Consider the following 26626-nt stretch of genomic DNA (forward strand, 5'->3'; position numbering starts at 1 on the left):
CCAATGGTGTTTATATGTGGTGATGAGACCCAGCCAATGGTGTTTATATGTGGTGATGGGACCCAGCCAATGGTGTTTATATGTGGTGATGGGACCCAGCCAATGGTGTTTATATGTGGTGATGGGACCCAGCCAATGGTGTTTATATGTGGTGATGGGACCCAGCCAATGGTGTTTATATGTGGTGATGAGACCCAGCCAATGGTGTTTATATGTGGTGATGTGACCCAGCCAATGGTGTAGATGTCTCTCTAGAAACAAGGGCGATATTGAAGCACATCCAGAGGAATGCATGTTTCTCTTCTAATTTATAGGGGTCCATATGTTCCTGGTTTTGGAGATGTGTGTGGGAGATTTAGGAGGGGGAGACCTGCACCTTGTCCGGGTCACGGAGGGGTTGTGTTATCTCAGTCTGAACCCCGTTGGCTCCTCCTAAGGGTAAGATGTCTTGATATGAAATATGAGACAACACCACATACCAAAAAAACGACACAACAACACTGACCAAAAGATCAACATTTAGTACATTTGAACAGTACAAAAATACAAAACGACTGTTTAAAAAGGATAGCAATGAGTCATATATACACAAAGGAAGTGACATTTTACACTGTAGGCACATAAAACACATCTACACATTTCCTCCAGCAATCACAGTATCATTTTCTGTTTTACTCGTTGTCTCGTTGGACATAGTGACATTGTCTGTTTCCTAACTCCAGTTTACATGGTCCATCTCCTGTACATACAGGTCTAGGATCTTAATTTGATATGCAGAAAATGTCAAACTTGTTTGAGGTTTTAAAAGGCTTCTGAAGTTTATAATTTCCAATTTGAAATTTCAGACTTGATTTTCCCTAACAAAAAATATATCAACCCCTACTTAAATATCTATTAATTATAATCCACATAATAATTCCCATTTCCTGTTGCTGCCGTATTATTTTCTTGCTGTAGCAAACCGTCTCAAATTAAGATCCTACATCTGTAGTAAAACATTTATGGCAGAAAAATGAACATAAAGCCAGTGCAATTATAATACAACAACAAAATAATAACAATTGATGTTCTTCTCACCCAGACAGCAGATTCTTAATCATGACTCAGGATGAAGCTGGTTGGGTACATAAGAAAAATATCAACTATTTGATTTCTAACAATAAAACCAGGGAATCGTAGTGCTGGGTTATCAGGGGTTGAAGCTACAGTAACCGTTGATATTCATTGGCTGATGTGACATAAATCTGAGGTGGCGTTGATCTGTTCGTCTTCCATTCAAAGGGGTGCATGGTGAAACTATGTTCTTTAGTTGGAGCAATAGAGGCCATATTTGAGTTGTACTTTCCACTTATGGCATCGGTGGGCATAGGTCCAGTCATCATTGTTGCTCAGATGGCTATGAGTTTGGTACGGTCCAATCCAGTCCTGTCCAGTCCAAACCAGGTTTAGTACTGGTCAGATGGCAGACTGTAATTTGATCAGGTTCCTCTGGTGCATGCTGTGGTGGCGAACTAACTCATCAGACCTGGCAAACTTCTTCTGACAGCTGGACCAGCGGCATGTAAAGGGCTTCTCACCTGAGAGGAGGAGAAGAGAGGAGAGGATAAGAGAGGAGAGGAGGAGGAGGATAAGAGAGGAGAGGAGAGAAGGAGAACAGAGGAGAGAAGAGAGAAGAGAGGGGTGAAGGAGAAGAAAGGAGGGGGAGAAGAGCGGAGAAGAGGAGAGGATGGAGAGAGGAGTAGAATAGGGGAGAGGAAAAGAGAGGGGAAGAGAAGAGAAGAGAGGAGAGGATGAAGAGAGGAGGAGAAGAGAGAGGAGAAGAAGAGAAGAGAGGAGGAAGAGAGGAGGAGAATATGGGAGAAAACAAGACGAGAGGATGGAGGAGAAGAGAGGAGAGGAAAAGAGAGGGGGAGGAAGAGAAGGAGGAGAATGAAGGGAGAGGAAAGAGAAGAGAGGAGAGGAGAAGAGATGAGGAAGAGAGGAGGAGAATATGGGAGAAAACGAGACAAGAGGAGAGGAGAAGAGAGGAGAGGAGGAAGAGAGGAGGAGAATATGGGAGAAAACGAGAAGAGAGGAGAGGAGAAGAGAGGAGGAAGAGAGGAGGAAGAGAGGAGGAGAATATGGGAGAAAACGAGACGAGAGGAGAGGAGAAGAGAGGAGAGGAGAGGAGGAAGAGAGGAGGAGAATATGGGAGAAAACGAGACGAGAGGAGAAGAGAGGAGGAAGAGAGGAGGAGAATATGGGAGAAAACGAGACGAGAGGAGAGGAGAAGAGAGGAGAGGAGAGGAGGAAGAGAGGAGGAGAATATGGGAGAAAACGAGATGAGAGGAGAGGAGAAGAGAGGAGAGGAGAGGAGGAAGAGAGGAGGAGAATATGGGAGAAAACGAGACGAGAGGAGAGGAGAAGAGAGGAGGAAGAGGGGAGGAGAATATGGGAGAAAACGAGATGAGAGGAGAGGAGAAGAGAGGAGAGGAGAGGAGGAAGAGAGGAGGAGAATATGGGAGAAAACGAGAGGAGAGGGGAGGAGAGGAGGAAGAGAGGAGGAGAATATGGGAGAAAACGAGACGAGAGGAGAGGAGAAGAGAGGAGGAAGAGAGGAGGAGAATATGGGAGAAAACGAGACGAGAGGAGAGGAGAAGAGAGGAGAGGAGAGGAGGAAGAGAGGAGGAGAATATGGGAGAAAACGAGACGAGAGGAGAGGAGAAGAGAGGAGAGGAGAGGAGGAAGAGAGGAGGAGAATATGGGAGAAAACGAGACGAGAGGAGAGGAGAAGAGAGGAGAGGAGAGGAGGAAGAGAGGAGGAGAATATGGGAGAAAACGAGACGAGAGGAGAGGAGAAGAGAGGAGAGGAGAGGAGGAAGAGAGGAGGAGAATATGGGAGAAAATGAGACGAGAGGAGAGGAGAAGAGAGGAGGAAGAGAGGAGGAGAATATGGGAGAAAACGAGACGAGAGGAGAGGAGAAGAAGAGAGGGGGAAACAAGAAGGGAGAAGAGAGGATTGTCAGTGGTGGCGATGATTTAGTGGTGAGCTGAGCCATAACAAAAAAATCTAATCTGTTATTTAAATCTACAATTAATAATAAATGTATACACTCATTAGCATGGTTACTAAGGTAATCATTAGGCCTACTGGCTATTTAATTAGTTGTATTTCATTAGGATCCACATTAGATGGAGCTACCACAGCAGCTATTCTTCCTGGGGTCCACATCATAGAAGCAGTGTAGTGACCAGGATAATTAACACAGTAGAAAAGCAGAGGAATAGGTAGAAAATAAAGGTATACGCACTTGTTTTACCTGTATGTGTCCGAGTGTGTGTCTTAAGATGGTCTGACCGTGAAAACTTTCTCTGACACGTCTCACACTGGAATGGTTTCACTCCTACACAGAGAGAGGTGGAGAGGGGAAGACAGGTGGGGTTAAGAGTTTATAAAGATTATTTTTAAACTCTAGGTAAAGAGAAAAGAGTTGGAGAGAGCAAGAGAGAGAGAGAGAGCAAGAGAGAGAGAGAGAGAGCGAGAGAGAGAGCGAGAGAGGGGAGAGAGAGAGAGAGAGAGAGAAAGAGAGGGAGAGAGAAGCTGAGAGAAGCTGAGAGACAGAGAGTTCTGACCTGTGTGTCTGCGTTGGTGTCTCTTCAGTTGATCTGATCTGGAGAATCTCCGTCCACAGTCTGTGAAGTCACACTGATATGGCTTTTCTCCTGCAACCATAATCATCATCATCACCACCATCATCATCCTCATTATCACAACCACCATGCCACTGTAAAGCAAATGACTGTTGTCTATATGGGGTGTACTGACCCGTGTGTTTCCTGCCATGCATCTGCAGGTGGGAAAGTTTGAAGTATCTCTTATTGCAGCCGGGGTAGGCACACAAAAACGGACGCTTCTCATTGGTCTCTGATGACCTCACCACAGACGGTGTGATACCAGGCACCCGCCGCACATCCTGAGAGAGAAAGAGAGAGAGTGTGAGAGAGAGAGAAATAAAGAGAGAGAGAGAGGTAAAGAGAGAGAGAGAGAAATAAAGAGAGAGAGAGAGGTAAAGAGAGAGAGAGAGAAGTAAAGAGAGAGAGAGAGAGAGGTAAAGAGAGAGAGAGATAGGTAGAGAAAGAGAGAGCGAGAGATAGAGAGAGAGAAAGAGAGAGAGAGAGAGAGAGAGAGAGAGAGAGAGAGAGAGAGAGAGAGAGAGAGAGAGAGAGAGAGAGAGAGAGAGAGAGAGAGAGAGAGAGAGAGAGAGAGAGAGAGAGAGAGAGAGAGAGAGAGGTAGAGAAAGAGAGAGAGAAAGAGGGAGAGGGAGATAGAGAGATGGAGGGAGAGAAAGAGAGAGAGAGAGGGAGGAAGAGAGAGAGAGTAGGTGAGAGAGTAGGTGAGTGTGTGTGTGCGCGTTTATGAGTGTTTATGCGTATCGGACCCTGACCTGTAGTCCTCTGTAGAGGCCGTGTGTGTGGATGTGGTACTGGGCACTACAGCTGAGGACCACCGGAGGAGGGGGGGGAGCGGGGTCACTCTCATATCCTGTCCCATGACTGTAAGGGCAGCAGAGGTGAGGCTGAGGTGAGCACAGTGCAGTACCATGACAACAAGACTGAACATCTAACAACATGCTACTCTAACAGTCAGTGATGTCACACTTCTTCCAGTTAATCCTGTTGGAGTGAGAGGGAGGATGGTGGACAAGGGTCAGAGAGGGATGCTTCTATCTGCTATCCTCACACCTTCAGCCTGTCCTCTGTTCAGGGACATATCAGTTCCTACTCCTGTGTTGGTCTTGGTGAGGGGGTGTAAAAATGGGGAAGAGAGAGGTGAGAGAGAAGAGATTGAGAAAGAGGGAGAGACAGGGAGAGAGAGAGAGAAAGAGAGGGAGAGACAGGGAGAGAGAGAGAAAGAGAGGGAGACAGGGAGAGAGAGAAAGAGAGGGACAGAGGCAGCAGCTGTGTATCCATTTCATTGTACTCTCATCCCCGTCTTTCTATCCCCCTGGGCAGCAGACCAAATCTTACCTCCCTCCTCCCATCCTTCTCTTCCTCCTCCTCCATTACCTCCCTGACTATGGTCAAGGCTCCGCTAAATAAATATACTACAAGAAGCTAAACACACACACAACACACACATATACACACAACACACGCAACACATACAACACACATTGATGGACCATACAGATAGAACTCCACAGTCAACCCAGCTTGGTACCTTTTGATGGTGGACAGTGTGTTAGCAGGGTTCCACGCTACACACTCCAGCTGAGAGGCCATCTGGTACAAGTTATCACTGAGGAAAACACACACAGACAGAAAGATCACAGGTTATCACTGAGGAAAACACACACAGACCGAAAGATCACAGTTTATCACTGAGGAAAACACACACAGACCGAAAGATCACAGGTTATCACTGAGGAAAACACACAGACAGAAAGATTGCAGGTTATCACTGAGAAGAAAAAAACACACACAGAAAGATTACAAATTGTCACTGAGGAAAACACACACAGACAGAAAAATTACAGGTGATCACTGAGGAAAACCCACACAGACAGAAAGATTACAGGTTATGACTAAGGAAAACACACATACACAGAAAGATTACAGGTTATTACTGAGGAAAACACACAGATAGAAAGGTTGCAGGTTATCACTGAGAAAAACACACACACACAGAAAGATTACAGGTTACCACTGAGGAAACCACACACAGATAGAAGGATTACAGGTTATCACTGAGGAAAACACACACAGACAGAAAGATTACAGGATATCACTGAGGAAAACACACACACACACAGACAGAAAGATTACAGGTTATCACTGAGGAAAACACACAGACAGAAAGATTGCAGGTTATCACTGAGAAAAAAACACACACAGAAAGATTACAAATGATCACTGAGGAAAACACACACAGACAGAAAGATTACAGGTGATCACTGAGGAAAACCCACAGATAGAAAGGTTGCAGGTTATCGCTGAGAAAAACACACACACAGAAAGATTACAGGTTATCACTGAGGAAAACACACACAGACAGAAAGATTACAGGTTATCACTGAGGAAAACACACACACACACACAGAAAGATCACTGGTTATCACTGAGAAAAACACACACAGACAGACAGGTTGATTACAGGTTGTCGCTGAGGAAAACACACAGACAGAAAGATTACAGGTTATTGCTGAGGAAAACACACAGACAGAAAGATTACAGGTTATCACTGAGGACAACACACAGAAAGATTACAGGTTATCACTGAGGAAACCACACACAGATAGAAAGATTACAGGTTATCACTGAGGAAAACACACAGATAGAAAGGTTGCAGGTTATCACTGAGAAAAACACACACACACACACAGAAAGATTACAGGTTACCACTGAGGAAACCACACACAGATAGAAAGATTACAGGTTATCACTGAGGAAAACACACACAGACAGAAAGATTACAGGATATCACTGAGGAAAACACACACACACAGACAGAAAGATTACAGGTTATCACTGAGGAAAACACACAGACAGAAAGATTGCAGGTTATCACTGAGAAAAAAAACACACACAGAAAGATTACAAATGATCACTGAGGAAAACACACACAGACAGAAAGATTACAGGTGATCACTGAGGAAAACCCACACAAACAGAAAGATTACAGGTTATGACTAAGGAAAACACACACACACAGAAAGATTACAGGTTATCACTGAGGAAAACACACACAGACAGAAAGATTACAGGTGATCACTGAGGAAAACACACAGATAGAAAGGTTGCAGGTTATCGCTGAGAAAAACACACACACAGAAAGATTACAGGTTATCACTGAGGAAAACACACACAGACAGAAAGATTACAGGTTATCACTGAGGAAAACACACACACACACAGAAAGATCACTGGTTATCACTGAGAAAAACACACACAGACAGAAAGATTACAGGTTGTCGCTGAGGAAAACACACAGACAGAAAGATTACAGGTTATCGCTGAGGAAAACACACACACAGAAAGATTACAGGTTATCACTGAGGAAAACACACACAGACAGAAAGATTACAGGTTATCACTGAGGACAACACACAGACAGAAAGATTACAGGTTATCACTGAGGAAAACACACACAGAAAGATTACAGGTTATCACTGAGGAAAACACACACAGACAGAAAGATTACAGCTCCACATTATTTACTGTATACACCATTGAAGCTAACAAAAGCTTGATCTCGGTTAACGCTGAACTAAAATCTTGCATAATGTGGTTTACTTAGTCTGTCCACGAGACATCAACACAAGCTATACTGATATGATTTGACTCACTGAAATCAGTTGAACAGAGAAGAGACAGAGGGGGTGCGTAATGGCTGGACAATTTGCTTTTACGGTCAGAAACCCCCCTCCCTGAGAAACCACACACCCTGAGGAAAACCCTCCCTCCCTCCCTCCCCCCTCCCTCCCTCCCACTCTCCCTCCCTCGCTCCCCCCTCCCTCCCTTGTTTCTGGATAATGAAGACATGACAGTATGGGAAACCCCACATACTTCCTTCATGAACACATCCAGTCCTCAAAGAGCTCATTAGAAACCATGGGCTGTGAAGCCATTAGTCACATTGGCAGATGATTACACTGGCTACAACACACACACACACACACACACACACACACACACACACACACACACACACACACACACACACACACACACACACACACACACACACACACACACACACACACACACACACACACACACACACACACACACACACACACACACACACACACACACACAGAGAGAGAGAGAGACGTGATACACACCCACAGGCATTGAGGGTGAGTTTGACCGTGCCTAGTACATGGTGAACCAGTGCATGACATCACTCTGTCCTCACAGTATCATTACTGGAGGAGGTGGAGGAGGAGGAGGAGGAGGAGGTGGAGGAGGAGGAGGAGGTGGAGGGAGGAGGAGGAGGAGGAGGAGATGGGAGGAGGAGGAGGAGGAGGGGAGGAGGTGGAGGAGGTGGGAGGAGGAGGAGGTGGAGGTGGAGGAGGAGGAGGTGGAGGTGGAGGTGGAGGTGGAGGTGGAGGTGAGGGAGGAGGAAGAGGAAGAGGAGGGGGTGGAGGTGGAGGAGGAGGAGGAGACGGCGGAGGAGGTGGAGGAAGTGGAAGAAGAGGTGGAGTTGGAGGTGGAAGAGGTGGAGGAGGTGGAGGTGGAGGACAGTGTACAATATCCTGTACATCAGTGGAGGCTAGTGAGGGGAGGAAGGCTAATAGTAATGGACATAATGGAGTGGATGGAATGGAATGAATGTTTCCATGTGTTTCATTCCATTCCAGCCATTGCTATGAGTCGTCCTCCCCTCACCAGCCTCCACTGGTGTACAGAAAACATAAATGACCTGTGTGACATACCAGGGTCAGTTGTACTGTATGAGGCAGCACTGTTGGGAAGCAGGCTGATGATAAGTGTGTGGGTGTGTTAGTGTGGGGGGGTTGATCTGATGGTTCCTAGCTCTGGGATAGGAGACGAAAGTCCTGGCTATAAAGGGAGAAGGGACTCTTCTCTTCCTCTCTTATCAGAACCTGTTCCTGTAGTTTGAGTTCCTTCTGTTCCCCCTCTCCAAAAACAAACTGAGGTCAGCATTTGAAGAATCCTGGCTCAGTTTGCCTGCTGAGCTGTTTTGGGTTAAAGAAATCCCCCCATGTTACAGAAAAACAGAAATCCTCCCCTTCCACCCACCACTTTACCTCTCCCTCTCACTCTCCTCCCTCTCCTCTTCCTCTCGTCTCCTTCTCCTCCTCTCCCTCTCCTCTCTCTCTCCACCCCATCCAAAAAACAGAAATCCACCCCATCCACCCACCACTTCACCTCTCCCCTCCTCTCCCTCTCCTCCTCTCCCTCTCCTCTCCCTCCTCCCCTTCCACCCACCACTTCACTCTCTCCTCCTCCTCTCCCTGACTCCCTCCTCTCCCTCTCCTCCTCTCCCTCTAGCCCTCTTCCTCCCACCCTCTCCCTCCCTCCCCTTCCACCCACCACTTCACCTCTCTCCTCCCTCTCCTCTGACTCCTCTCCTCTCCTCTCCTCTGACTCTCTCCCTCTCCTCTCCCATTCTCCTCTCCTCTCCTCTCCTCTCCTCTCCTCTCCTCTCCTCTCCTCTCCTTTCCTACACTCCCACATTTTACCTGTTGTTTTTCCTCTCCATTTCCTTCCTCTCACATTCCTTCTATGACTCTGTACCGGTACCCCCTGTATATAGCCTCCACATTGACTCTGTACCAGTACCCCCTGTATATAGCCTCCACATTGACTCTGTACCGGTACCCCCTGTATATAGCCTCCACATTGACTCTGTACCCGTACCCCCTGTATATAGCCTCCACATTGACTCTGTACTGGTACCCCCTGTTTATAGCCTCCACATTGACTCTGTACCGGTACCCCCTGTATATAGCCTCCACATTGACTCTGTACTGGTACCCCCTGCTTATAGCCTCCACATTGACTCTGTACCGGTACCCCCTGTATATAGCCTCCACATTGACTCTGTACTGGTACCCCCTGTATATAGCCTCCACATTGACTCTGTACCAGTACCCCCTGTATATAGCCTCCACATTGACTCTGTACTGGTACCCCCTGTTTATAGCCTCCACATTGACTCTGTACCGGTACCCCCTGTATATAGCCTCCACATTGACTCTGTACCAGTACCCCCTGTATATAGCCTCCACATTGACTCTGTACCGGTACCCCCTGTATATAGCCTCCACATTGACTCTGTACCGGTACCCCCTGTATATAGCCTCCACATTGACTCTGTACCGGTACCCCCTGTATATAGCCTCCACATTGACTCTGTACCGGTACCCCCTGTATATAGCCTCCACATTGACTCTGTACTGGTACCCCCTGTTTATAGCCTCCATATTGACTCTGTACCGGTACCCCCTGTATATAGCCTCCACATTGACTCTGTACCAGTACCCCCTGTATATAGCCTCCACATTGACTCTGTACCGGTACCCCCTGTATATAGCCTCCACATTGACTCTGTACCGGTACCCCCTGTATATAGCCTCCACATTGACTCTGTACCAGTACCCACTGTATATAGCCTCCACATTGACTCTGTACCAGTACCTCCTGTATATAGCCTCCACATTGACTCTGTACCGTAACACCCTGTATATAGCCTCCACATTGACTCTGTACCAGTACCTCCTGTATATAGCCTCCACATTGACTCTGTACCGTAACACCCTGTATATAGCCTCCACATTGACTCTGTACCGGTACCCCCTGTATATAGCCTCCACATTGACTCTGTACCTGGTACCCCTGCTTATAGCCTCCACCCCTGTACCCCTGTAGCCTCCACATTGACTCTGTACCGGTACCCCCTGTATATAGCCTCCACATTGACTCTGTACCGGTACCCCCTGTATATAGCCTCCACATTGACTCTGTACCGGTACCCCCTGTATATAGCCTCCATTGACTCTGACCCCTGTATATAGCCTCCACATTGACCCCCTGTATATAGCCTCCACATTGACTCTGTACCGGTACCCCCTGTATATAGCCTCCACATTGACTCTGTACCGGTACCCCCTGTATATAGCCTCCACATTGACTCTGTACCGGTACCCCTGTATATAGCCTCCACATTGACTCTGTACCGGTACCCCTGTATATAGCCTCCACAATGACTCTGTAACGGTACCCCCTGTATATAGCCTCCACATTGACTCTGTACTGGTACCCCCTGTTTATAGCCTCCACATTGACTCTGTACCGATAACCCCTGTATATAGCCTCCACATTGACTCTGTACCGGTACCCCTGTATATAGCCTCCACATTGACTCTGTACCGGTACCCCCTGTATATAGCCTCCACATTGACTCTGTACCGGTACCCCCTGTATATAGCCTCCACATTGACTCTGTACCGGTACCCCTGTATATAGCCTCCACATTGACTCTGTACCGGTACCCCCTGTATATAGCCTCCACATTGACTCTGTACCGGTACCCCTGTATATAGCCTCCACATTGACTCTGTACCGGTACCCCTGTATATAGCCTCCACATTGACTCTGTACCGGTACCCCCTGTATATAGCCTCCACATTGACTCTGTACCGGTACCCCCTGTATATAGCCTCCACATTGACTCTGTACCGGTACCCCCTGTATATAGCCTCCACATTGACTCTGTACCGGTACCCCTGTATATAGCCTCCACATTGACTCTGTACCGGTACCCCCTGTATATAGTCTCCACATTGACTCTGTACCGGTACCCCCTGTATATAGTCTCCACATTGACTCTGTACCGGTACCCCCTGTTTATAGGCTCCACATTGACTCTGTACCGGTACCCCCTGTATATAGCCTCCACATTGACTCTGTACCGGTACCCCCTGTATATAGCCTCCACATTGACTCTGTACCGGTACCCCCTGTATAAAGCCCCGCTATTGTTATTTACTGCTGCTCTTTAATCATTTGTTTTTCTTATCTATTTTTTTAGGTACTTTCTTAAAACTGCATTGTTGGTTAAGGGCTTGTTAGCCAGCATTTCACTGTAAGGTCTACTACACCTGTTGTATTCGGCGCATGTGACAAATAACATTTGATTTGATTTGATTTAGCTCTGTGTACAGTCTCAGACGTACACCTCCTTCATACCCTGCTGATCTAACTTCCTTCCTACCCTGGTGATCTCACTTCCTTCCATTGGTCATAAGGTCCTCCTCCCTCTCAAAGACAGACTGACATTTGATGAGCTCATCAAAGGCAATTGAAAATATATATATATATTATTATCTCTATAGGACTTCCTGGTTGAAATATAAATACAGTACAATGAGTATCTATCTGTGATCATCACTGGAGTCAGATCCTAAATAACTACGTAGTCAAAATGAACCCTGGTATCCTAGCAACGGTAGCACAAACATGTACAGTGTAATGGTATGAGAGTCAGGCGTATGGATCTCAAGCTAAGGGGATCCAAGGTGATGAGAAGGCTTGTCAACAGAAAGGTACCTGTTATAGTTCCTCAGCAGTAGAGCCTGGCTGGTTGGACAGTTCTCTGAGGGGGGGTGGCAACCAAACATGGGGGGAGGGGCAGGGTACTGCTGGTCACCTGCATAGCATACAGTAAATGAACCAGACAAACAAACCAATGAATTAGCATAAAGACCTGTTGGACAGTAGTTACAGCACGATGAAACCACATGCTCAATATAACACCAGATTGGTCTGTTTACCAGCTGACTATCTCTGCTGCTATATCCCCAGGAGTCACAGAGAAAAGATCTGTCATCCCCAAACACACACACACACACACACACACACACAGACGGACGGACGCACTCCCACACAAACACCAATAACAAGACGTTTCCTCTAAACAATGATCAAAACAGCAGTCCTCCCAGAGGTGGTAAACCAATCCATCTCCTTTTAAAGGACCTGCATAGCTCTTCTCTGGCTCAGTTGTGGATTGGTCCCCTGGTGGCGGTCAACATTCCACCAAGTCTCTCATAAAGCTGTTTCCTTATCATCTCCAGAGCCAGTATATTCATTTGACCAAAATGAAAAGAAAACATACCCAGCTTTGAATAAGAGCATAGTGAGAGGTGGTGTTAAAAACAGAGAGGTTGAGGGGAGACAGGGAGAGAGAATGGATGATAGTCATTTATAGCCCTGTAACCTCTGGGTGACTTCCTTACTAACCTTGCTGAGACCTCAGAGTCTTCATTGTTTGTGAGGTTAACTTTCACATGCTGCACACACACACACACACACACTAAAACACACACACACTATCATACACACAGGTGGACAGGAAGTGTTAAGGACAGTGAATGTTACCCATGGTAGTTGGAGGGGACAGGATGTCCTCGTGTTTGAAGGAATGACAGGAGAACTGAGGGGAGTGGTGAGACGGAGTGTGACCATAGCTGGGAGCCCCGTCCAGACCTACTGTCCCATAACCTACAGAGAAAAGACACATTATAAAGACAATACTTTCTCAGTTTCACCATCATGGCAACATTTTGGAGGAAACTGTGAGTCTCCGGGAGCCGGACGGATGTCTGAATCCTCATAGCAACATCACTGTAGTAAGTTAATGACACCACTGAACCCCGTCTCCCTGGAAGGTTTTCATTCACGGTTTCAGTAAAGCTGGAGAGGAAAGTTGGCATCCAGAGACTATGAAGGTCAGTAAATCTAAGGACCAAGTGGTGTGTGTGTCTGCACTTGCTCATACACACAAACGCACAACACACACACACACACACACACACACACACACACACACACACACACACACACACACACACACACACACACACACACACACACACACACACACACACACACACACACACACACACACACACACACACACACACACACACACACACACACACACACACACACACACACACACACACAAACATGCACATAATCACGCATACACACTTGCGCATGCACTCACATACACACACGCACACACTCACCCACACATGACATTAGCAGGACAGGAGTCAAGGGGAGTGTTGGACAGTTCCTGAGGAGACTGACTCACCTACACGTCTCTAAATCACTGGAGCCCTTAAAGTCCCACACTGACCCTCAGACCACTTCATCAAAAACTACTTTCCACAGAATCAACAATCTCTCAGTGCTCAGTGGGTCTGAGCCTCACATTACCAATCACACAGGCTAAACCCTATGAGCCTCACATTACCAATCACACAGGCTAAACCCTATGAGCCTCACATTACCAATCACACAGGCTAAACCCTATATGAGCCTCACATTACCAATCACACAGGCTAAACCCTATGAGCCTCACATTACCAATCACACAGGCTAAACCCTATATGAGCCTCACATTACCAATCACACAGGCTAAACCCTATATGAGCCTCACATTACCAATCACACAGGCTAAACCCTATGAGCCTCACATTACCAATCACACAGGCTAAACCCTATGAGCCTCACATTACCAATCACACAGGCTAAACCCTATGAGCCTCACATTACCAATCACACAGGCTAAACCCTATGAGCCTCACATTACCAATCACACAGGCTAAACCCTATGAGCCTCACATTACCAATCACACAGGCTAAACCCTATGAGCCTCACATTACCAATCACACAGGCTAAACCCTATGAGCCTCACATTACCAATCACACAGGCTAAACCCTATGAGCCTCACATTACCAATCACACAGGCTAAACCCTATATGAGCCTCACATTACCAATCACACAGGCTAAACCCTATATGAGCCTCACATTACCAATCACACAGGCTAAACCCTATATGAGCCTCACATTACCTAAACCCTATATGATCACACAGGCTAAACCCTATATGAGCATTACCAATCACACAGGCTAAACCCTATATTCACATTACCAATCACACAGGCTAAACCCTATGAGCCTCACATTACCAATCAGCAGGCTAAACCCTATGAGCCTCACATTACCAATCACACAGGCTAAACCCTATATGAGCCTCACATTACCAATCACACAGGCTAAACCCTATATGAGCCTCACATTACCAATCACACAGGCCTCACATTACCAATCACACAGGCTAAACCCTATGAGCCTCACATTACCAATCACACAGGCTAAACCCTATGAGCCTCACATTACCAATCACACAGGCTAAACCCTATGAGCCTCACATTACCAATCACACAGGCTAAACCCTATGAGCCTCACATTACCAATCACACAGGCTAAACCCTATGAGCCTCACATTACCAATCACACAGGCTAAACCCTATGAGCCTCACATTACCAATCACACAGGCTAAACCCTATATGAGCCTCACATTACCAATCACACAGGCTAAACCCTATGAGCCTCACATTACCAATCACACAGGCTAAACCCTATATGAGCCTCACATTACCAATCACACAGGCTAAACCCTATATGAGCCTCACATTACCAATCACACAGGCTAAACCCTATGAGCCTCACATTACCAATCACACAGGCTAAACCCTATGAGCCTCACATTACCGATCACACAGGCTAAACCCTATATGAGCCTCACATTACCAATCACCAATCACACAGGCTAAACCCTATATGAGCCTCACATTACCAATCACACAGGCTACCAAACACCTAAATATGAGCCTCACATTACCAATCACACAGGCTAAACCCTATATGACTAATGGAAGTATGAAGCAATACTGAAAATAGACTCTATCGTTGTTGACAAATTATCATGTTTATTGCTGTTGTCAAATTTGATAAAGTCTCAATAATAACACACAGGAAACAGAGAAATTAAATATAAATTCAGATAAATATCAGTTAAACATTCCCCTGACTTATCTTCTGGGGTCAGATCTTGGGGGAACAAGACCCCAAATACTATTGGGACTAATAAATAAAAGAAACCCGTAAGTCAGCGCTTGTTTTTAAATGAAAATAATGAACAATATGGGATTTGGAAATTGGAGAGCAATATAGACCCTAGATATTCTTTTAGTCTTTGTGTAAATCTTGGAGTAAACATCTTGACCCAATATATCATTTTGATTTAGAAAAGCCTGTTTCGGAGTGGATCATTGCAATATGGGCTCAGGATAGGTTTCTCCGTTGGAAGGAAAAGTGCTCTCAAGGTCTGGATAATTGTCACGATAGTCGTAAGCATACTCAGACCAAAGCGCAGTGTGATATGGGTTCCACATCTTTTATGATAAGTGAACCGTACAACAACACAACAAAGAATAACCGAAACGTGACGTTCTGGAGTGCTGACAGGCAACAACACAAAAACAAGATCCCACAAAACACCGTGGGGAAATGGCTGTCTAAATATGATCCCCAATCAGAGACAACGATAAACAACTGCCTCTGATTGGGAACCCTACCAGGCCAACATAGAAATAAACAACCTAGATAGGAACACCCCGACCTAACCGAAATAGAGAATAACAAAGCTCTCTATGGTCAGGGCATGACAATAATAAAGTAAGGCTAAGGGTTAGTCTGTAAAAAGTGTGTTTGAATGTGAGGTATTTTTGAGGAAACTACATGAAAACACTCAAACATTATCACACATAGAACACATAACATCAAATGTTACAACATTCCAGAAATCCTAAGAATCAGGCGTGTGTTTTCACGTGTGTGTGTGTGTGTGTGTGTGTGTGTGTGTGTGTGTGTGTGTGTGTGTGTGTGTGTGTGTGTGTGTGTGTGTGTGTGTGTGTGTGTGTGTGTGTGTGTGTGTGTGTGTGTGTGTGTGTGTGTGTGCATGCATGGATGAACGCGTGTGTGTGTGTGTGTGTGTGCGTGTGTGTGTGTGTGTGTGTGCGTGTGTGTGTGTGTGTGTGTGCATGTGTGTGTGTGTGTGACGTGTGTGTGTGTGTGTGTTGTGTGTGTGTGTGTGTGTGTGTGTGTGTGTATGGTGTGTACTGTCGTGCGTACTGTCAACATCTTCACACCGTGTTTTTGTGCTTTTGAAGGTTGCATGGATGAGCGTGTGTGCATGCGTGCATTATGCTGTGCGCATGTGTTATCAATTTTCATAAACACGGTCCAAGGTAATGGACCTGTATGGAAACGCTTTACTAGTCAACATCTTTCTTTAAACTACTTTGAAGGCTTCATAGAGCATACATAAAGGCTTCATAAACACTACATAAAGGCTTCATAAACACTACATAAAGGCTTCATAAACACTACATAAAGGCTTCATAAACACTACATAAAGGCTTCATAAACACTACATAAAGGCTTCATAAACACTACATAAATGCTTCACTAATCATCTTTAAGCTTATCTCATGCTCTGTAAATGGTGTATGAACATACATAGTGCGTTTTGTCACATTTGGCAATTCAACCTACAATGGTTTTGTCACCCTTTATACACCTTCTATAGAGTATGACATACACTTATAAATGATTTATGTAGTGCTTATGAAGCCTTTATGCATAGTATATAAAGCCTTTATAAGGTCTACTTTGTTTAAGGGGGGGACCGAATAAACAGTAACATGACTGTAACTAGACACAGTAAGAAACTGTACAACTAGGAATATTATACAGGAAAATGTTGTCTTCCTAACAGGTTCATTTAAATCAGGAAACATTATGATAGGAAGGTTTTTATTTGATCATTTGTCATCATACTGCATTAGTATTTTAGTTTGTAAAACAAATATGATTACATTGTTTTGACTGAGGGGAAACACTGATAATGTAGCTAAACTGGGAAAATATAATTACATTGTTTTGACTGAGGGGAAACACTGATAATGTAGCTAAACTGGGAAAATATGATTACATTGTTTTGAATGAGGGGAAACACTGATAATGTAGCTAAACTGGGAAAATATAATTACATTGTTTTGAGTGAGGGGAAACACTGATAATGTAGCTAAACTGGCAAAATATTATTACATTGTTTTGAGTGAGGGGAAACACTGATAATGTAGCTAAACTGGCAAAATATAATTACATTGTTTTGACTGAGGGGAAACACTGATAATGTAGCTAAACTGGCAAAATATAATTACATTGTTTTGACTGAGGGGAAACACTGATAATGTAGCTAAACTGGCAAAATATAATTACATTGTTTTGACTGAGGGGAAACACTGATAATGTAGCTAAACTGGGAAAATATAATTACATTGTTTTGACTGAGGGGAAACACTGATAATGTAGCTAAACTGGCAAAATATAATTACATTGTTTTGAGTGAGGGGAAACACTGATAATGTAGCTAAACTGGCAAAATATAATTACATTGTTTTGAGTGAGGGGAAACACTGATAATGTAGCTAAACTGGCAAAATATAATTACATTGTTTTGACTGAGGGGAAACACTGATAATGTAGCTAAACTGGCAAAATATAATTACATTGTTTTGAGTGAGGGGAAACACTGATAATGTAGCTAAACTGACAAAATATAATTACATTGTTTTGAGTGAGGGGAAACACTGATAATGTAGCTAAACTGGGAAAATATAATTACATTGTTTTGACTGAGGGGAAACACTGATAATGTAGCTAAACTGACAAAATATAATTACATTGTTTTGAGTGAGGGGAAACACTGATAATGTAGCTAAACTGACAAAATATAATTACATTGTTTTGAGTGAGGGGAAACACTGATAATGTAGCTAAACTGGCAAAATATAATTACATTGTTTTGAGTGAGGGGAAACACTGATAATGTAGCTAAACTGGCAAAATATAATTACATTGTTTTGAGTGAGGGGAAACACTGATAATGTAGCTAAACTGGGAAAATATGACATCATATGAATTCCTCCCGTAATGGACTGAATCCTAATTTGAGATTAGTGTGCATGGTAGGTCTGTCTTTCATATGCACGTCAATACTGTATTTACTCCCTCATCTCAGCTATGGATTCGGCCCATTATGAATTTGAATTTGAGTTGAACAATTAATTAGGGAAAAGTGAACATAAAATGGTATTATGAAGTTGGTGGTTCGAGCCCTGAAATGCTGATTGGCTGAAAGCTGTGGTATGCCAGACCGTATATCACAAAACAAGAATTTTATTGTTATAATTATGTTGGTAACCAGTTTAAAATAGCAATTAGGCATCTTGGGGGTTTGTGATATATGGCCAATGTCCCACGGCAAAGGGCTGTGTCCTAGCACTCCTGTACCATGGTATATTGGCCATATACCACACCAACTCAGCCTAATTGCTTAATTAAACAACATTTTGTATTATAAATAGATTTTGTGAACAACAAGTTTATCATGCTTATTATCATAGCTATAATAATGTTGTACCAACCACCACATCTATGAGGTAGAATATGTGTCCGTCGTTGACAACATTATTTTGTGATAGCTAGGTAGAAATAGATTCCGTTCATTATGTCAGGCATTACTATGATGTAACAATGTTCCTGTTTATTTCATTTAAAAAAAGATATTATTATTTTTTTACAAACAAAAAACGTAAATGCAGAATGATGAGAAATGATCAAATTAACTTAAATAGCTGATGGTTTGAAATTAGCTGAATAAAAAAGAAGACAGTTTTTACAAAATACTGTCCAGAACTACAGCATCAAAACAATATTCATTTATAAGTTTTACAAAATACTGTCCAGAACTACAGCATCAAAACAATATTCATTTATAAGTTTTACAAAATACTGTCCAGAACTACAGCATCAAAACAATATTCATTTGTAAGTTTTACAAAATACTGTCCAGAACTACAGCATCAAAACAATATTCATTTGTAAGTTTTACAAAATACTGGTGGGGGATAAAGGGGAAATCTGCAGTTGCTACATCCATTTTGGGATTTATAAATGATGTACACATTGATTCTTCAATAATATAATTTATAAATGCTTCATGATCTTAGTTCAACTGTCCTACCCCATCAGAACCCATCATATAATCTTGTTTTGCTACAATGTTTGTAAATAAACACTACAGTATATAGCCTCAAATCATGGTTAAAACTATCATTTGTATATCATGGCTGGCCAGTTCTTGTATCCATAGCTCTGTCTATGTTTTTGAGAGAGGTTACATTTCTCCAGCCCAATCCCTCAGCTTTTAACCAAAACAGGGATGGGGAAAACACGTTGTTATTGTTTCAACCGCTAATTGCCCCTTTAACTTGGATATTACAATCAACAATACATTTATAGCTGTATTTAAATCCGGTATTTTTTTTAAACACTGCTTTTAGTATTATTATGTTTCATTATTTTGAAGCACTATGTTCTTTGAGAATAAAGGACATATTAGGACATATTGTTGCATTAACTCTGTGTGAAAGTGAACATGTTGAACACAGGCTGAGGGAGACCTCTAGGCCATATTGTTGCATTAACTCTGTGTGAAAGTGAACATGTTGAACACAGGCTGAGGGAGACCTCTAGGCCATATTGTTGCATTAATTGTTGCATTAACTCTGTGTGAAAGTGAACATGTTGAACACAGGCTGAGGGAGACCTCTAGGCCATATTGTTGCATTAACTCTGTCTGAAAGTGAACATGTTGAACACAGGCTGAGGGAGACCTCTAGGCCATATTGTTGCATTAACTCTGTGTGAAAGTGAACATGTTGAACACAGGCTGAGGGAGACCTCTAGGCCATATTGTTGCATTAACTCTGTGTGAAAGTGAACATGTTGAACACAGGCTGAGGGAGACCTCTAGGCCATATTGTTGCATTAACTCTGTGTGAAAGTGAACATGTTGAACACAGGCTGAGGGAGACCTCTAGGCCATATTGTTGCATTAACTCTGTGTGAAAGTGAACATGTTGAACACAGGCTGAGGGAGACCTCTAGGCCATATTGTTGCATTAACTCTAACTCTGTGAAAGTGAACATGTTGAACACAGGCTGAGGGAGACCTCTAGGCCATATTGTTGCATTAACTCTGTGTGAAAGTGAACATGTTGAACACAGGCTGAGGGAGACCTCTAGGCCATATTGTTGCATTAACTCTGTGTGAAAGTGAACATGTTGAACACAGGCTGAGGGAGACCTCTAGGCCATATTGTTGCATTAACTCTGTGAGTCGGGCCAGCGATGGGAAAACTGACAGCTCTCTTCCCTGTACAGGGCAGAACGACCCTGTCTAGTACAAAACATCCTGTTCAGACACAACACTGTGGACAAGGCCCAAACATCAACTCTGGACAATTACACCCAATGCAAGTAGACACAGTCCAACACATACACACAATGACCCAGGAAGTGCGGCATGGCCACATGAGAAATTCACAAACACACACCGTCACTGACATCAGACAGTGTAGGTGCAACGCTGATGACCTCACAATCAATCAATCAAATGTATTTATAACGCCCTTTTTACATCAGCAATTGTCATAAAGTGCTTATACAGAAACCCAGCCTAAAACCCCAAACAGCAAGCAATGCAGATGTAAAATAACTTTGGCCTTGAGTGGTGAGGAGTAGACAGCTTAGCTTGAGCTGAATTCAAGAGATGCTGCAGAGGATAGAGTGAGCCCAGAGATGGTCAATGAGGTGGCTATAGAGGAGGAGAGAGGGGAGCAGAGAGCAACCTTACCCTGGTTCCTGTGGGTCGGCGGGCTGTCCACACAGCCTGGGAGGTAGGCTCCATTAGGAAACACCCTGGACTGGCTTGGAGCTGGCTCACCGAAGGCCCCAACCCGACAGGGGCTTGTCCCAGTGAACTGGCCAGAGAAGTGCAACGTGAAGGCCCCCAGGCCACAGTGAGGGTCCTCCAGAGGGTCGGTGGAGCCCCAGCCAGGCTCCTGCTTGATGAGGGAGTGGTGGGAGGGCAGGGAACTGTAGGGAGAGCCAGGGTGGAGGTCCAGGTAAGGTGCCCACTGAGGGGCACCCCCAACGGGCAGGCCACAGCCCCCGCTGCTCACTGGTAGGGAGGGTACGGAGGGCACCGGGGGTAAGAGAGAGCTCAGGTCTCGCACCTCGGAACCCATGGACCCCATCATCCCATACGGCTCTGTCAGCATCATGGAGGGTGGCAGAAGATGGACCCTGAAAAACACAACCTCCTGAGAGGCAGAGACTTGAACAGACTCCTGAGGCGCAGAGAGGAGGATAGTCGAAAAATCTAACTCTATATGGGTGTAAGAGCCGCCTTAGGAACAGTGAAGAAAAAGATTGAAAAAAATAGTCAAGGCAACTTCTCTTCGATGCGATTTAACCCGGAACTGAACGCAAAGTCAAAAAGTCCACCAACGAACCATCTTTTTCCACTTGGATCCTCTCTGTTTCAGTCCATTTCAGCGATCGTCCAATGGAGTCGTAGAGTGTTCAGGTTGTCAGTTCAGTGGACAGGCCAGAGAGTGTAGTATCACAGCCGTGTGGATGCTGTGCTGTGTGGAAGTGTGTGTAGTAGTAACAGTGCCTGGTCTCTGAGTGTGATGTCTGGTTTTCCTTACACTGCTGAAGGCTCTACTGCCTTACTCACAGGCCAGGGGAGGAGCAAGGACCGAAAGGCAGAAAGGATGACTCCTTCACTTCATTCACTACAGGCATACCATAGAGATAGATAGAGGACTCTATTGCCCAAAAGCTCATTTTAACATGGGCAGCACTATGGAGGACTTTCACCATTTTGAAGTTGTCAACTGGTTGGGGACTTCCTATGGGTTAAGGAAGGTCGCCAGGAGGGATCAGCCAATTCATTTTATTTGTGAGCAAACATTCCATAACTGCAGGGGGCAAATCTTTGACCAGATAGGGGTGGCAGGTAGCCTAGCAGTTAAGAGCATTGAGCCAGTAACCAGAAGGTCACTGGTTCAAATCCCTGAGCCGACTAGGTGAAAAATCTGTCGATGTGCCCTTGAGCAAGACACTTAACCCTAATTGCTCCTGTAAGTCACTCTGGGTAAGAGCATCTGCTAAATGTAAACAACAATCTCCTGGTGGCAGTACGCACCTTTTCAGTTTGTTTACCGACTCATAGAAGTAGTCGTAGAATAAAACAGACTACTTCAAAATGGAAGTGGCCTCAATGGCCCTGCCCATCATAATGGAACAGATACAATGATGTGATATCTATCTAAGTCTATGAGACACATACACTCACTAAGCTGTGTGTGTGCGTGTTTGCATTTTTCATCACTTTTGATATAAACTTCTAAACATGGATAATTCTAAACATGGATGTTCTAAACATGGATCGTTCTAAACATGGATGTTCTATATATGGATCATTCTAAACATGGATGTTCTAAACATGGATAGTTTTAAACATGGATGTTCTAAACATGGATGTTCTAAACATGGATAGTTCTAACATGGATAGTTCTAAACATGGATTATTCTAAACATGGATCAACATGGATAGTTCTAAACATGGATGTTTCATGGATAATTCTAAACATGGATGTTCTAGACATGGATCATTCTAAACATGGATGTTCTCAACATGGATAGTTCTATACATGGATCATTCTAAACATGGATCATTCTAAACATGGATGTTCTAAACATGGATAGTTCTATACATGGATCATTCTAAACATGGATCATTCTATACATGGATCATTCTAAACATGGATCATTCTAAACATGGATGTTCCAAACATGGATAATTCTAAACATGGGATGGATAATTCTAAACATGGATGTTCCAAACATGGATAATGGATTCTAAACATGGATAATTCTAAACATGGATGTTCCAAACATGGATAATTTAAACATGGATGTTCCAAACATGGATAATTCTAAACATGGATGTTCCAAACATGGATAATTCTAAACATGGATGTTCCAAACATGGATAATTCTAAACATGGATCATTCTAAACATGGATAATTCTAAACATGGATGTTCCAAACATGGATAATTCTAAACATGGATAATTCTAAACATGGATGTTCCAAACATGGATAATTCTAAACATGGATGTTCCAAACATGGATAATTCTAAACATGGATGTTCCAAACATGGATAATTCTAAACATGGATGTTCCAAACATGGATAATTCTAAACATGGATCATTCTAAACATGGATAAACAAACATGGATAATTCTAAACATGGATGTTCCAAACATGGATAATTCTAAACATGGAACATGGATCATGGATGTTCAAACATGGATCATTCTGGATGTTCATGGATCTAAACATGGATGTTCCAAACATGGATAAACATGGATGTTCTAAACATATTCTAAACATGGATGTTCCAAACATGGATAATTCTAAACATGGATGTTCTAAACATGGATAATTCTAAACATGGATGTTCCAAACATGGATAATTCTAAACATGGATGTTCTAAACATGGATCATTCTAAACATGGATGTTCTCAACATGGATAGTTCTATACATGGATGTTCTCAACATGGATAGTTCTATACATGGATCATTCTAAACATGGATGTTCTAAACATGGATCATTCTAAACATGGATGTTTCTAGTTCTATACATGGATAAACATGGTTGAAAAACATATGTTCTCAACATGGATCTATTGTAAACATGGATGTTCTAAACATGGATCATTCTAAAAATGGATGTTCTCAACATGGATAGTTCTATACATGGATCATTGTAAACATGGATAAACATGGATAATTCTCATGGATGTTCTAAACATGGATGTTCTCAACATGGATATTTCTAAACATGGATGTTCTAAACATGGATGTTCTCAACATGGATCATTGTAAACATGGATGTTCTCAACATGGATAGATCTATACATGGATCATTGTAAACATGGATCGTTCTAAACATGGATGTTCTCAACATGGATAGTTCTATACATGGATCATTGTAAACATGGATGTTCTCAACATGGATGTTCTAAACATGGATGTTCTAAACATGCATTCCCTAAATGTCCTTTTATTCTGACATGTTTCACACACAGAAACGTCTCCTTAGGTCCGCTACATATGAGCTTATTGGACATTTTACAATTACAATGAACTTTTTTATCAGGCTATTCAAATATGTTAAGCAGTTAAAATTATGTTTTGTTGGGTACAAATAACCAAAATACAGCATTTTCAATCAAAGCCTACTGTTTGCTCTACGATATTGCCAATTATTTTGCACAACTTTGTCATTCTTTTTAATATAAAGATTTATTAGCAGTGTTCCGTTGGAGCACAGCACACGCCTTTTGTTGCCAAAGCTTCGTGTAAAACTTGCTGACAGCTTTGGGAGAGCTTGAAGCGAGGGCCCAGCTGCTCCTTAGTGCGCGCATGTTTCATCCACATTCCTCGAGACGTATTCGCTGCTAATAAACACAAAATACAGAAGATCCGCTCACAGTCAACATCAAAACATCTACAAATAATACTTGTTTGTGTCGATAGATACATTTTTCGATGATAATGGAATGTATCAAACTATTACAAAATATAGCGTCTAAATAACGCCTAAATATAGTCTATTATCAGACTGTTTAAACCAATTACAAATTGTTCCAGGTTAAAATTAGGATAGGGCAAAAAATATTTCCCGTTCATTCTTTTAATTACTTATTAAATCATACAATTATTACGAATCTATATTGTTATATATGCCTACTTACTTACTGTGTAATGAGTAAAATGCACAATCCCCTTAAATACAATTTTAAGAAATATGTAGGCCTAGTCTGCAATGAAAAACAATTGTTCATATTCACTTCTTGAACTAAATTAAACTGAAACGAATTATTTACTGGCTGAAGTGGATAGTTTGAATTGGATGGGACCTTATTAAAAATATATTGACGCTTACGACAGCATCTTTGCTGGTGCTGCCGTTTATTACTATATTGGTTGATTTGCGAAGGGATGTTTATCTTTGACTAGAGAGGTGATGACCCAGGTTTGGATGGACTGGGACAAAGAGGAATGGAGACAGGATTCTGGAATTCTGGAAAACTCCATAGCTTCTGAAGATTCATGAAGATTCAAAGGTTTCCCCTCACAGCAAATTGTCCAGTGTTAAATCAACACTGAGAGTGTCAAATGTAACACTGGTCCAGTGTCTCTACTAGTCCACACTTTTCAGGTCAACACCTTTCAAGTCAATTGTAGAGTTTCCACCCGTGACCGTATTTGATAGTCTTCTGTGTTGGGTTCTAATGGGGTTAAACAGTCTTCTGTGTTGGGTTCTAATGGGGTTAAACAGTCTTCTGTGTTGGGTTCTAATGGGGTTAAACAGTCTTCTGTGTTGGGTTCTAATGGGGTTAAACAGTCTTCTGTGTTGGGTTCTAATGGGGTTAAACAGTCTTCTGTGTTGGGTTCTAATGGGGTTAAACAGTCTTCTGTGTTGGGTTCTAATGGGGTTAAACAGTCTTCTGTGTTGGGTTCTAATGGGGTTAAACAGTCTTCTGTGTCGGGTTCTAATGGGGTTAAACAGTCTTCTGTGTCGGGTTCTAATGGGGTTAAACAGTCTTCTGTGTTGGGTTCTAATGGGGTTAAACAGTCTTCTGTGTTGGGTTCTAATGGGGTTAAACAGTCTTCTGTGTCGGGTTCTAATGGGGTTAAACAGTCTTCTGTGTCGAGTTCTAATGGGGTTAATCAGTCTTCTGTTTTGGGTTCTGATGGGATTAAACAGTTGAACTAAGCCCGTGAGGCATTTATAAGTTACTTGTATATTCTTCAATAATCAATAGGTATATATTATGAATTTAAAAGTTAAAAAAATAGATGTAGCAATCGCAGATCCGTCCTTTACGATACGTGACCCTAAACATGAGGTTCTTAATGATGATAATGTATTGAAAGAATGTGAAAGTAATCCAGAGGTTGCTACAGCCCTGATGATGGGAGTTAATGAGAAGCTCCACACCCTGTTTCTCCTCTCATGACTGTGGCTAGCGGTCCACTGAAAAGCCACTTGATTGGTTATGTCTGACTTTACTCTGCATGGGTCTGAGGTGTGGGCTAGGCCCTAGTAGGATGAGTGCCTGCCTCAGGGAACTGCTACCCAGGAATTGAGTGAAGTTAGTGGGCCGCTTCTCGTCACCACCTCCTCTCCTACCACCACCTCCACTATGTGGAATTTCAGTCTTGTACTCCAGAGAAAGTCACTGACCCCTGATTCAACTG

At 43.2% G+C, this 26626-nt stretch overlaps 1 protein-coding gene across 2 annotated transcripts; it reads right to left on the bottom strand.

The window, feature by feature from the left end:
- Positions 1 to 501: 501 nt before the first annotated feature.
- Positions 502 to 21971, bottom strand: LOC124025634 (Wilms tumor protein homolog). 2 transcript variants are annotated; one of them, XM_046338979.1, is made up of 9 exons: positions 21135 to 21971; positions 12889 to 13011; positions 12058 to 12157; positions 5201 to 5278; positions 4425 to 4533; positions 3806 to 3953; positions 3613 to 3702; positions 3300 to 3383; positions 502 to 1577 (listed from the first exon to the last, which is right to left on the bottom strand). In XM_046338979.1, exons 1-9 carry the CDS (start codon positions 21562 to 21564, stop codon positions 1456 to 1458), a joined length of 1284 nt encoding a protein of 427 aa, XP_046194935.1. In that variant the 5' UTR covers positions 21565 to 21971; the 3' UTR covers positions 502 to 1455. The 2 variants fall into 2 exon arrangements, with proteins under 2 accessions (XP_046194935.1, XP_046194934.1); XM_046338978.1 differs by having other exon boundaries at positions 3291 to 3383.
- Positions 21972 to 26626: the final 4655 nt, after the last annotated feature.

This window comes from Oncorhynchus gorbuscha, unplaced genomic scaffold (assembly GCF_021184085.1).
Source record: "Oncorhynchus gorbuscha isolate QuinsamMale2020 ecotype Even-year unplaced genomic scaffold, OgorEven_v1.0 Un_scaffold_2317, whole genome shotgun sequence".
NCBI classification, from domain to species: domain Eukaryota; kingdom Metazoa; phylum Chordata; class Actinopteri; order Salmoniformes; family Salmonidae; genus Oncorhynchus; species Oncorhynchus gorbuscha.